Genomic DNA, 14,193 nt, shown 5'->3' with positions numbered 1-14,193 from the left:
AGCACCCATATGGCAGCTCACAGCCATCTATAAACTCCAGTTCCAGGGATTTGGTGTCCTCTTCTGACCTCCACAGGTACTGCAAGCAAGTGGTACACACACACACACACACACACACACACACACACACACACACACACAGAATCAAAATAAATAAAGAAAAAGAAAAGAGTGATCAGATGAATCTATATCGGTCCATCTTCTATAGGACAAGATGTCCAAACCCTTCAAAGATGTCATAAGAGACAGAAGAGTAAAAGGTGGGGCAGGGGTTGGGAGAAGTCAGGAAAGAATAGGGGATAGCACAAATGCCCTGGATGAAAAGGCATTTGGAGACACTGGGTTACCGGGCCTGTCCTTGGGCTGCTGGGAGAATTTGCTGTGGTAAGAAAAGATTTGTAAGATCAGGACCTATGCCCAAGCCACCTGACACACAGCTGAGGGAGAAGAGTCCTGTGCAAGCCTGAGAGACAATACCTCACCACATCCCACAACCACCAAGACTCCCCCGGAGGTAACAGCACAGCCCCCAAGATGCGCTCACAACATCCCCGGGAACAATAGCCCCAGGTAAGAGCTGGTCCCAAGGCTTCATCATACACATTTTTTTTTCTATTTGAGACAAGCTTTTATTATATAATTTAGGCTAGCCTTAAACTAGCAATCCTCCTGCCTCAGCCTCCCAAGTGCTAGGATGACAGGCATGAATCACCGCACCAGCCTGAGGCGTCATGAATCCCGTGGCACTACCTACCATGCCTCACCCCTGACTTCATCCTTCTCTAGTCTCCTGGCCACTCTTCCCTTATTTTTCCCCAGGAGCTCAGACCCTAGCACTTGGTAAGGTCACCCACTCTGGCCATATGATATGACAACTGTATGACCTTTATACTCTCTAGACCCATGGCATCTGTCACTGTCTGCTCAGACAGACCACACCCTCCGGAACGGCAGGGTAGAGGGATGTCTGCTTCAGCAGTCACTGACCTAGAACCCAGCCTTCAGCAAGGCTCAGGGACATTTGATGGAGAGGCTGCCCACCTGTCCATCTTTCCTTCCATCAGTCTATCTTGAGGACACACTCAATCATCCTCAGCCAGAACTTGGAGACAGTAAAGCCTGGAAGTATGAGTGAGGACAATGATAAATTCCCTCACATGGGGTTTGTTGGAGACCTGCCCTCTGCCGCATCCCATCCTAAAAGTGCTCAACACTGGATGGAACCAGGCTGGCCAGAGAGATGAGATGAGGGACATGGCTCCTCTCTGAACCCTGTTTCCTTGGTCCATGGCGTGAGCATCCAATAAAAGCTGCTGCAGCCCCGTGAGAAACCACGCGTACCCAGCGGAGAAACCATGCAGACAGACAGCAAACACAGCTAGGGCTACCAGGAGGCATAAACCAAGCTTTGGGTCAGTTCCCAAAAGCCCAGGGCAAGGAGGATGGTGCCACATGGTAGGGTCCCGGCACTCACCCAGAAGCTTCTGTAGCACCTGGCCATCATAGAGGTCTTCCTCCAGCTGCTTCACGATGATGCGCTCCTCTGCCAGCACATCGTTGATCCAGTCCAGGAGCACCTGGGGGAGGGGAGAAGCAGGTCAGAGTTGTCGGAGAAAGCAGGGTCAGAGCCGGCTCAGACGGGCAGCCGCCCAAAGACGCAAGGGCTACCAGACACCTGCCTGGTAACCATGGAGGACAACAGGTATCTCTTGGTCCATGGCCAGAGCACGAGTGGAGAGCCAGACCCATGCATGGAGCTAGGACTTCCTAACAGTCCCCAACAGAGCCCAGGCAGGACCAGGCAAGCTGAGATCCTGCACCGACCGTGGGTAATGGGTGACACATATCTCCCAACGGAAGCGCTTACGGCTCCACTTGGGCACTGGGTACGAAATGAATAAGTGCTGGGAAGAGAGGGGGAAGGGGGCCATGACGCATGAACCCCCCTCCTAGATTGCACTTCAGCAGCCCTGAGTCCCAGGCTAATGCAAGAGGTACCAGCCTGGCTCTGCTGTTCCCTGAACTCTGCCGACTGTTCGGCCAATGGAGAATCCACCTGCATACCCTTCCAGGATTCACCAAACTTGTAAGGGTCACCCCAACCATGTTAGAATATTATCTTGTACCCGAACAGAAACCAGACCTTCTCCCTGCAGCTCTGCCCCTGTCCATCTCCCGATCCTGAGTCCCATCAATGGGATTCCACAGTATGCAAACTCCTCCCTCACACCTGGCTTCTCTCAACATGGTGTTTGAAGCCCATCCCTGTCATAGCTCCTACCTCTCCCCCACTTCCGGCTGAACACCTTACCACCGCATGACACAGAGCTATGTACATCTTCTCTGTCTCCCTCCATTGCTGGACAGCTGAGCAGTGTCACTTTCTGTCCGTCAAGCCGCTGGGAACACTCATGGTCAAGTTCTTCGCTTCTATTTTTCCAGACCCACCTTCCCCAGAAGGCTTTTCTTTTTTTTTTTTTTTTTTTTTTTTTTTTTTTTTTTTTTTTAAAGATTTATTTATTATGTATACAGCATGTTTTGCCTGCAGGCCAGAAGAGGGCGCCAGATCTCATTACAGATGGTTGTGAGCCACCATGTGGTTGCTGGGAATTGAACTCAGGACCTCTGGAAGAGCAGTCAGTGCTCTTAACCTCTGAGCCATCTCTCCAGCCCCAGAAGGCTTTTCTTAATAGGGTTTTCCACTCAACACATTGGGAGGGCACGCTGCCGAAGCACGCCCCCTGCACTGTTCATCGTCTCTGGGACAGAGGGCTTCCCAAGGACAATGCTTGCTCACCCTCCCACCCAGAATAAAACAGAAACCTGCCCAGGCTGCAGCCGTGACCCTCAGACTGTGACTTTCCCATGCCAGCAAAATAGATTAAGCTATCTAATTGGACCCCTGAGCCTCTGGGAGGTAGAGGTCTGCGGCCACTCTCAGAAGGATCAAATGCACAAATCTGAATGCACAGTGTCTTGTCGTTCTCTAAGAAAGCAGTGACCGAGAAATTGGCAACAAAGCCAAGTCCCCTCAGGTCCTGACCAGCTTCCAAGCGACCGCAGGAGACTAAACCAGATTCACAGGGATCTCAGAGCTTATGAGTCACATGTGGCTAGGGTGAAGGGCCACACAGCCTTGGAGCTCTGTGGATGTGTCAAAGCGTCTTCCGAGGGGCAGGGGGAGAGTGGGCGCCCTCTCCAGCTCTCTGGTTGACTGGGCTCCAGTCTGGTCTGTGTTCTCTGACCATTGGGCTGTCCGTCTCTGGGCAGGGCCTGACTGGAGGAAACAGGTTGCAAGGGGCGGGTCCTAGATGCCTGCTTGTCCTCTGCCCAAGGGTCTGAGGTGTGTTCTCACACTGGGGGCTGCAAACCACAGCAAGGATTTCCTCCATGCAAAAAACAAAACAAAACAAAACAAAACAAAAAACAAAAACAAAAAAACAAAACAAAACAAACAAGCAAAACGGCACAGTCTCCACTTCATAAGGGATGAAAACACGACAGTGTGCTGAGGTCGCCATGACTGTTGTGCTGGCTGGTCTGGTGTCAAGTGGACACAGCCAGAGTCACCTGGGAAGGGGAACCTCAGCTGAGAAAAGGCCTCCACCAGAGTGGCCAGTAGGCAAGCCTATGGTACATTTTCTTGATTAATGATTGATGTGGAAGGGCCCGATTTGGGCTGTGCCGCTCCTGGGCAGGTGGTCCTGGGTGTAATAAGAAAGCAGGCTGAGCAAGCCTGTGAACAGCGCTCCCCCACGGCCTCTGCCTCAGTTCCTGCCTCCAGGTTCCTGCCCTGGCTTATCTGGATGATGATTACAAGGTTTAGGTGTCTTTCCTTTGCTTTTGGTCAGAGCAACAGAAACCCCAAGACAACGGATAAGGGTGGATGTTCTCTGCCCGTCATCAAAAAGGGAAGGGGAGCTTGTGCTTTGCTGTCCTGCTGTCCCGCTGTCCCACCTCTGGCTGCAAAGGCCACAGCTGCTGGGCCTTCCTTTGCGGGGTCTCCCCTGATGATAAGATAAGAACACGAGTGAGTGTCGGCAGCAGGTTCTACCCTGGGCCGTGAGGATGAAGAGAGATGCAGTGCAGTCCCTGCCCACAAGGGCAGTGACCTGTCATGGTGTTATGCTGGGGACAGTGAGGGCATGGAAGGCACACAGGGTGGACACGGAGCCAGCCCTGCCCCCTGTCTGCCACAGCATTCAGGAAAAGTTGACTCCTCCACCCTGAGAGCCAACATGAGCCAACATGGCCGTTCGCTACCGGCCACCATCCCCATACCTCTATCACTGTTGACTCTGTCTCTGGTCACTCCCCTGCATGCTCGCTAGGCTCCTGTCACCCTGCCCATCTCAATGGTTGCTAGGACATGCCAAGCACCTGCATACCACAGGACCTCTGCTGTTGGGCAGTTGACCATGACCTTCTCCTAGGTACTGATGCAGAGGTCTGCTTAAATGCCACCTCCCAGACTGCCCTGCAGGGAGCAGCAGAAAGTGGGTATGAGGCTTCCAGGCACCCCCTGCCACCTGATGGCATATTCACTCGGCCCTCTCCATGCTTTCTCTTTCACAGGTACACTGTGAGCTTGGCGAGTGAGCTGTTTTGCTCAGTACTTATCCCCAGTGGCTAAGATCCCAGTTTGAGGTCTCAAACAAACCGGAAAACTGCCTCGGGGAATTCACATCTAGAAAGGACTCTCTACCCTACAGGCCCTTCCAGAGGCTTCCTTTCTCAAACACAATCCTGCCAGGAAATCTCCAGAGAATGTTTCTTCTCTGAGAATCAAAAACTTAAAGAAGAAAACAACAAAACAAACCAAAACCCCACATCTAGATCTCTGGCCTACTCGGAGCCCAAAGGCGGGAACAAAAAGCTAAAAATGAACTCTACATGACGGGCCAGGCTCTCGGGTCCAGGAGGCAAGCATCCTCCCCTGTCTCACTGCCACCCCCCCCAGGAGGAGCACTTGACTTGGAGACATCGCCTGTCACCCCATCATTCTGCTCCCGGTCATCCTTCTTATCTTCTGTTCCACAAAAGAGCTTTTAAAGATAGCATCAGCCATTATTTTTAGGGACTCGTTCATCTGCGAGCCCCAAGTCCTGCGGGTGAATAAGGAGGACATATATTAATTACATCCTTACACGGCACTCGATCACGGCTAGCTCTATGAGCTCGCTCTAACCAGAATAAAAAATTACTTTCCCCTTAGTTCCTTCTGAATTATAATCAGGTCTGCAGTCTGTCTCCCCCAGAGCCCTGACAGTTACATTTTAATCATTTCCAAACAGAGTCCTGGCTGTGTTGTCCCCTGGGGATGGAGATGCACCTTACTGAATTGGGCGGAGTCAGTGGGGGCTGAGCCTGGCAGAGCACTTCCAGACAACCCAGGCGCAAGAGGAAAAAAACCAGCTTCATGACAAGGGTAAGCCTTGCCCAGCAACTGAATGATGAGATATGAAATCTGCTCTTGGAGGAAGATGCAACCCAGCATGAGGTGCCTAGCTGCTCTGGCTAGCCTGTTTAGGAAGGGCTGTGTGGGTTTATTGGGTTTCTCTTCCCAACTCTAAAATGCATCATTCCAACACCAATTCTCTAACCTCATATGCCTCTGTAGTCAACATGCTTATGACACTCACTGCCCAGAGTCCGGAACCCCAGGTTATGAGCTCAGTCATTGGCCATCAGTAAAAAGAACCACCCTCCAGGCCCCTTCCCTCCCAGAGATCAACAGTGCCAACCCCTTCACCACCCATGTTTGGGTTCCCTTAGGATCATCCTCCACTGGAAGCAAACTGGGGATTCACCAAATCATTAGCAGTGACCCAGGTGTGACCAAGAGTGTGTGCTGTTGAGATCTCTTACCCAGGCAACTCTGAGGGTTTCAGAGTTCTGGGCCAGGCCCCGGGGACAAGGACCAAATGGAGACACTGAGCACAGAGGCATCTCCCCTAAAAGAAAAGCACAGGATGCTTCCTAACAGAACAGTTAATGACATGAAGTATCTCAGCCATAAGCCTCCAACACACTGGCCACCTATAAGGAATTCAGGTTGATTCCAGCAGACACCAGAAGAAATGGCCACAGGAAAAAATGCTAGAAGAGGACATTAGGGTGAATCTTTGAGGCTCCTGGGCCCACAAAATGCAGGTCCATGTCTAAGGTGGTGCCTGGCTGGCCAATGCACCCTCCCCACCAGACCTGATCCCTTTCCATGCCCATCATCAGATAATGAATGGCCATGGGTTGAGGTACTGCATTTTCCCGAGTTGGGATTGGACCTTCGCCCCTTAATGGCCCCATAAGCACAGCAGATGCTCAAAATAGTTTTTTAATGATCAACCTCATTCCAATGTCTGCCCAGCCAGAGCCAGGGACTTCAGATGAAGGCAGAGGGCAGCTCACAACATGGCAAAGATGACAATCACAAAATAGTAGGGGACAGAGAAGGCCACCAAGACAACAGAGGGAAAACGTAGAGGACAGAGAGCAGAGAGGAAAAAACACGGCCAGCCAGGCATCCTCAGAAACTCAGCCATGGTCCCAAAGACTGGGAGAGGCTGTGAAGGACAGATGGCCACAATGACCATGTCCAGAAGGACAGAAGGACAGGATGTGAGCCAGACCGAGCCGTCCTCTAACCTGCTCAAGCCAACATACCAGAAAGGTTTTAAGATTTAAAAAAAAAAAAAAAAAAACGCATCTGGGGAGGCAGGGGTATGGTTCAGTCACGGAGCAAGGTCCTGGGTGCCCTCCCCAGTTCTAGGGGAAAAAACAAACAAAACACAAAACCTATTTCTGGACAGCCTATTTCCGACCCACCAGAAGCTGGGTCACTGGTCTGCAGCATAGACAACATTCTGAAACAAGGAGACTCACACAGTGACCCTGGACACTGAGGTTCTGGAACCATCTGCATAGAGGTACAATCACGAGCTCCCAGCCTCTGCCCCTTCTCCCACAGCCCATTCCCTAGATCCTGATCCCAAGTGTGCCTCCCCCAGCTGACTGTGCCTGTCTCCAACGGTGACCTTAAGGACAACAGCTTCCAGTGCAGTGGAAGGTTCCCAACCTTCCTAATGCTGCGACCCTTTAATACAGTTCCTCGTGTTGTGGCGGCCTTCAACCATAAAATTATTTCTGCTATTTCATAACTGTAATTTTGCTACTGTTACAAATCATAATGTAAATATCTGATATGCAGGATATCTGATAAGAGATCCTGGTTTAAAAAAAAAAGTTGTTCAACCCCCAAAGGGGTCACGACCCACAGGTTGATAACCACTGTTCCAGTGGGTTCTGGGGTTCTTCTGGTGAATTATCAAGTCTAAGGTATGCTGGGACCCCTGAGATTGCCAGTGTGTCCTGGAGGAAACAGTCTCCTCTAAACATACACTCAGAGGGTCCCTGCTCAGCACAGCAGTAACAAAGCCAAGAATATGTGGAGCAGAGACAGAGGGAGGAGGCATGGAATGATAGTGAAGGGTCTGAACAGAGCAGACCCGAGGTGCCTAGCTCTGCGGTGACCCTGGGAAGGAGCCAGGCACCAAGTCCAGTCCTAGCAGCAGCTGGGAGGCTGTTCATCCCACACTCATAGCACAAGTGTGTCATCTGGGCCAGCCAGGGCAGCCAGGACAGAAAAAGGAAACGTCCACAGTCCTCCAACACGAGCAAGCTCCAGCCAGACCACGGCTTTTCTCCCGGCTCGGGAACCCTGATCAACAGGACAAGTCCATCAGAACCACTGCACATACCTCCCACACTTGCCTGTCTCAGAGCCCGGCCTTGCCAAGTAGTTTGACACACTGTACGCCTCATCACACAGCCACACAATAGCTGATGATCCCCCGACACACACACAAACCCCAGAACTGCTCCCCTGTGCCTGGTGTTCACAGTAGGTTTTGAAAGTACTAGGTGAAGACCAGCCTGCTGGGAGATGAGATCTCAGGCTGGGTCTGAAGTCTAGTCTCCATATGTGTAGCTGAAGGCCAATGGGATGGCTATGGGAACAGGTCGTCTCAAGGACTCAGCCACTGTGGTAGGTGTAGGGCCACCCTGTCTGACTGATGTGGATGGTCAGCTCCAGTGAAGATTGGCTTCCTATGGCTGCTCTAGGGGACTTCCACGACTCTGGTGGTTTCCCATGGATCCTCTCACACACTGGAGGCAAGAAGCCCAGAACCGCTGTTGCCAAGCTGAGGTCAAGTGTTAGGAGAGGAGAGCTAACCCTTCTGGAGGCTCTTAGGACCTTGCTTCCCTGGCTTCTCCAGTTTCTAGAGGCTCCCACAGACCTCAGCACCCAGCTTTTGTCCTTCCTCCAATCCAGCAGCTGGAGCCAGGCTTCCCTCTTCCTGACACCTCCATCTGCAGCCTTGGCCACCCAGCCCAGATGCAATGGGTAGTCTTTCGTTCATTTGGTTTGTTGTTGTTTTTGTTTGGTTGATTGGTTGGTTGGTTTGGGGTTTGTTTTATTCTGTTTTCCGAGACAGAAATTCTCCCAGGATGTCAGCCAGACCAAGCTGTCCTCTAACCTGCTCAGGCCAACACACCAGATAGGTTTTAAGTTTGGAACTGGCTGTCCTGGAACTCACTGTGTAGACCAGGCTGTCCTCAAACTCAGAGATCTATGTACTTTGGCCTCCCGAGTGCTGGGATTAAAGGTGTGCACCATCACTGCCCAGAGAGATGGTTGATCTTAATTGTCAACTTGACACAATCTAGACTCAACTGAGGAGTGTCTACATTGGGTTGGCCTGTGGGGGACTGTCTTAATTAAGCTGTGTCTACATTGGGTTGGCCTATGGGGGACTGTCTTAATTAAGCTAATTGATGTGAGAGAACTAAGCCCACTGTGGATGGCACCAACCCCTAGACCTATGGGGTCTCCAAAAGAATAAGAATGGAAGAGGCTGAGGATAATAGGCAAGCAAGTAAGCATGCACACATTCATTCTCTCTGCTCTTACTGTGGATGTGACTAGCTGCTTCAAGTCCCTGCCACCTTGACATGCTCACAGTGTTGGACTGTAACCCAGAACTGCAAATTAGATAAACTCCTTCTCCCCTGCATAGTGAGACACTGTCTAAAAAAAAAAAAAAAAAAAAAAAAAAAAAAAGGAAAACGAATCACCCTCAGCCAGGCAATGGTGGCTCATACCTTTAATCCCACCACCTAGGAGGCAGAGGCGGGTGGATCTCTGAGTTCAAGGACAGCCTAATTTACAGAGTGAGTTCCAGGACAGCCAGGGTTGCACAGGGAACCCTGCCTCGAAAAAAAAAAAAAATCACCCTCTTTGGGTAGCCATAACAGACATTTCCAGTTCATATTTCTAGATGGCACAGCTGGCAAGCAGCCCTGATTCCCCTGAATGGACCCTTGTGAAAACTCAAGGATACCGCCATGTGCAGTATTTCAACACGCCTAGGTCACCCCAACCAAGTCTGGGTCTCTGAGGTTTGACCCTATCTGCCTGCCTGTCTCAGGTGGGTGGCCTCCAGGAGTCCTACTGTGGCTTAGATCTGGGCAATCAATGTCTCAGGCTGCCCCTGGACAGGATCAGACATGTGACATGTAAGGGCAGGCAGGTGTTTCTGGGAGCCACTGAGCCACAGTCCTACCCACCTGTTTCTGTGACCTTTGGGAGCAAAGCCTCTGCTTTCCCACCCAGCTGACAGTCACATGCTCCCCGAGCGCTCTGGTTTCATTCTATCGCCATGTTAAAACATTTCCAACCAACGCAGCTGAGGGAAGTCAAGGGTTTATTGGCTTATACTTCCAGGTCTGTCCACCACTGAGGGACATCGGGGCAGACATTCACGCAGGAGCTTGAAGCAGAAACCCTGGAGGAACACTACTTGCTGGTTTATTCACAGATTCATGCTTAGCTAGCTTTCTTATATAACCTAGGACTGCCTGCCAAGGGAATGGTGCCACCCACAGTGGGCTGTGCCCACCTATATCAATTAGCAGTCAAGACCATCTCTCACAGACATGGCCACAGGCCAAGTCTGATCTGGGCAAGGCCTCAATGGAGACTCCCTTTTCAGGTGACTCTAGGCTGTGTCAAGTTGACATTTTAGGACACCAAGGCCCCTCTTCAGATGAGGCCAGGGTGGGGGAAGACAGCAACTTGCTCCCCAAAACAGCTTGAATCCAGACCCCATGAAGCTATAACAACTGGGCCTGTCTGCAGGGTGTATTGATTACAAACAGACCCTGTACAGCTCCTGTGAGTACCGTGTGACAGCCCCATAAAGGCATAGGGCTGCCCTAGCACATGGGAGCACCTAGAGGACCCATGTTCCATCTCATTCTTCAGCTCACACTTCACTCCTCTATGCCCCTTTCTTTTATTTTTTTTATTCATTATTTTATTTATCTTACATACCAACCACAGTTCCCCCTCCCTCCTCTTCTTCTGTTCCTTCCTCCCACCTCCTTTCTACCGGTCCCCATCCACTCCTCAGAAAGTTGACCCCATGCGAGGCAACAACACATGGCATATAAAGCTGAGGCAGTAACAAGCTCCTCCCCCTGCGTCAAGGCTGAGTGAGGCATCCCACCATAGGGAATAGGTTCCAAAGAGCCAGCTCAGGCACCAGGGACAGATCCTGGTCCCCCTGCTAGGAGCTCCACAAACAGATCAAGTACACAACTGTCACCCACACGCAGAGGGCCTAGGTCGGTCCCACGCAGGCTCCCTAGCTGTCAGTCTACAGTCCATGAGCTCCCACAAGCTCAGCTCTGTACCTCTTTCTATTGTAGCCTCATTGGCCCTCTCAGGAACCTGGAGGCTCAACTCCTCCTTGTGTCTACAGAAGCCCTGAGGCTCCGAAAGAAGGCCTGGAGCCAACAGGGATGCTCCAATGACATCAGACTGTACCTCACCTTGACCAGCTCCTTGAACTTGGGGTCCTCTCTGGAGGTGGGATCGATCATGGTACGCTCCTCATTCTCCTCTGCCAAAGACAGAAAGGGCCAGAGTGAATCGGGGAGGTGGGGTGGAGGGTTGAGAGGGATGTCAGGGGATAGAGGACTCCCTGCTTACTCACATGGGGCAGGAAGCAGGTGGAAAAGCAGAGACCCACCATGGTCTCAGTGAGAACAGGTCTCCTGCCTTGTCGGCTACACACCAAGATCAGAAATAAATCCTGCAGGGAAGCAGGAGGAGATGAAGCTAGTCTCTTATCTCCCCAGCCTTAGACTCCAAAGACTCTAATGAGTCTAAACCATGCTGGCATGGGGAGAGAAAAGACAGTGGGTAGCCCTGCCGTGGGCTGGGAAGTGCCCTGCCAGAACCAGAGGGTTGGAGAGAGCTGGGAACACCAGTAGTTCCTGGATCACTGTGTAGCGGGTGACTGGTTGAGCCATGCCCTGAAACACTGCCCCTGGTGAGGCGGCAGGTAACTGTTACACCTGCCTATGACCTTGAGGTACCTGTCCCTGGGGCATGGCCGCTGGGGGCCCCTTAAGACCTGGGATGCACGCATGCAGCTCTTTCCTCGCTACCTCGCGGTTTGGGATGTTGGAATGGACCAGGGCAGAGGCATCACATACAATACAGGGAAGTATTAGAAATAGCAAAACCATGCAAAGGGATGACATTTTACCCATCTCTCCTGTTAGGTTTTCCCTCTGTGTTCTAGCCTGGATCTGACAGACAGCAAGAGACCAGTGGAGTTCATCAGGGGAGCGGGACAGGAAGGTGGGGCAGGGATGAAGACACAGGGGCCAGAACAGAAAGGACCAGGTCCCACAGATGCCAGGGTGCTGTGGGCCCACTGACCACAGCGGGGATGTGGGGGGGGAAGTCCCGTTTCCCAGGCAGAGACCAGCCCAGATGCAGCTGCTGCAACCATGCAGTGATAAGCATGTCCTTCTGGCGGGGAGAGAATGTCACAGACCAGTGGTCTCGGGTACCAGGCCACCTCTGGGCCACAGGTTGGGCCTTCCCTGCTTCCTTCCTGCGAGCCTGATGGCCTTGTCATGGAAAATCTGGGTAGACAGGGATCTCTGTCTGAACCAGGGTTTGGAAATACACAGTGTCCCATACCTGCCTTCCACAGTGACTTGCTGCCAAAACACGAGGCCAGGAAAGGCCACTTTGACTGCCACCCTGTCATCAACCTGCCAGGAGTCAGGGGCCTCCCCATCCACAGTTCCCACACAGCCAGCTGCAGGACCAGCACAGTTCTTCAGGGCAGCCGTTGAGATATATGGGGTGTCTGGGATGTGTGCCTAGTTTCTAAATATCTTCATGTTTTGAGACCTTGGGGTCTGCTCTTCCCAGGGAGACTTTCCTCCCGGGATGGCTGTCCTCTAGCCTCCTCCTCTAGGGATTTATGGAGTTCCATACCCTGAGCCAACACTCTCTGCCTCATCTTCTCTCATCCCCTAGGCCAGCTGCCAGCTAACTCGAGTCAGTACCTTGTTCCTGGAGCTTACACCATCCAGTCCTCTACTCGGTAAACAAGTCAACTCCTCCTCTCTCTCCTCCATTGCTTTCCCAGCTCTGCTTGGCCATCTCCTGGAACTGTGACCCTAACAAGCCATGTTCCCAATGCCACTCATCTATACCTGGATGCCAATGAAACCTGCACCGGAAGACAGGAGCAGAAACCTGCTTCTCCCCAGAGATCTCTCTGAATAAGACGCAGATTCTCAAACACCACCCACCCATAGAGGGTCCCTACCCCAGGGATGGACAGCAAAGGATGTCAAGCGGCCACAGTACCTAGCTGGGTGTCTTCAGGGTGGATGTCCACCAAAGCCGGGGCCATTGGAGAATTGATGGCACTCTTGCCTTCTTCTTGCAAGTCAGTCACTGTTGAGTAAAGAGAGACCCAGTCAGTATGCAGAAAGCCCAAGAGGAAAGTCCCATGTTTCCAACATGTCGCTTACATGCACATCCCTTCATGGTGGCTGGTCCAGGGAAGCCAAGGGGAAGTGCTCCCAGCCCAGAACACATGCCATTTTGCTTTGCATCAAGCAGTTCTTAATTCCTTCCAAGCCTGACCAGTCTGTCCACGCTGGTCTTTGGAATATGTGACTGAGACATGGAAGCTTCTGGTTGCTTCTAATGGCTTCCAGACCTGCCTGAAGCTGCTTTGGGAGACAAAGCTTAGACCCCCAGCAAGGGCAGAGAACGTAGATGGAGCGGCCTTCTGTCTCTGGCAGAGCTGTGTCTGGGGTTGTAGACTCGAGGTGTGAACAGGACTGCTTGCACACACGGGTGATCAGAATTTAAAGTGTGCCACATCCTTTGGGACGGAAGTCTGACGGAGGTGTAGTGAACTCTTACATTTTGTGCTGTCCTTGTATCTATTTTTAAACAGGCTAGAATCTCAGACCAGAAGCCAGCTCAGCCTGGACATATACCTCCTCCCTGCTGGGCACAACCCTTCCAGATCTCTGCCCTGGGATCAGTTAACCTCCAAGAGGGCATTCGCACGCAGCCAGCCTGGATGTCCCCTCTCACCTCACTTCCCACGTGGACCAAGCAGAGAGTCATGACAACCAGCCCTCACTTGCTGGTCCTCGGGCCTGCAGGGAAATCTGCTTGGATGATGTCCCAAACCCAGCAAGGCATGGCCCACAGTCCTCTTTCTCCCCACATGCTCCACTAATTCTCTAGGTGGTAAGTCACTAAATCTCTATTACCGTCTCTCCTGGCCCCCGGAGGGCCATGCTTCCTCCTAAGATCTTAAATCTCTATAGAATGTAACGGCATCGGGATCAAGGCCAGTAGGAAAAATAACGAACTCTAAGGAGACGAGTGAGCGAGCTTCCACGCTGGCCGTGTGTGGGCCCAGAGACTGCAAGCTATGCATAAGCCTGTATGCATGTCGGCTGGGGGTGGGGGATAGTGGCGAGGTTCAGACAGTGTGTGCCCCGGTCCTGTGACACCACACAGGATCCTTCATCTCCCCCAGAGACCCTGATGGCCCTTGGTCACAGCCACGGAGAGTGGGGCTTAGGAGGACAGCTTTTACAGATGCAAGGCTTGGCTTCTTCCTGTCTACAGAAAGCTCTACCATGTCTGGAGCCCTGGAACCAGAAATGGTGGCTTCCATACCCCTGGACCTCAGAGTCCAGACTCTAGCCCCAAGATCCAGAGGTGACAGAGACAGGTCCGGGCCTAGACCTGTAGCTTTTTACAGGCTTGAGTGGGAAGTACTGATCACTGAC

General features: G+C 52.1%; 1 protein-coding gene across 2 annotated transcripts in view; it reads right to left on the bottom strand.

Moving 5' to 3' along the window:
* Positions 1 to 14,193, bottom strand: part of Parvb (parvin beta) — an 88,605-nt gene that overhangs the window by 32,836 nt on the left and 41,576 nt on the right. For both annotated transcript variants that reach the window (XM_006980258.4, XM_076556460.1), the window contains exons 2-4: positions 12,740 to 12,829; positions 10,894 to 10,964; positions 1,475 to 1,577 (exon numbers count right to left, since the gene is read on the bottom strand). In XM_006980258.4, coding sequence (XP_006980320.1) covers positions 1,475 to 1,577; positions 10,894 to 10,964; positions 12,740 to 12,829 — 264 coding nt within the window. The remainder of the gene's footprint in view (positions 1 to 1,474; positions 1,578 to 10,893; positions 10,965 to 12,739; positions 12,830 to 14,193) is intronic.

Source organism: Peromyscus maniculatus, chromosome 20 (genome assembly GCF_049852395.1).
Source record: "Peromyscus maniculatus bairdii isolate BWxNUB_F1_BW_parent chromosome 20, HU_Pman_BW_mat_3.1, whole genome shotgun sequence".
NCBI lineage: Eukaryota > Metazoa > Chordata > Mammalia > Rodentia > Cricetidae > Peromyscus > Peromyscus maniculatus.
This window is presented reverse-complemented; position numbering and strand designations above follow the sequence as displayed.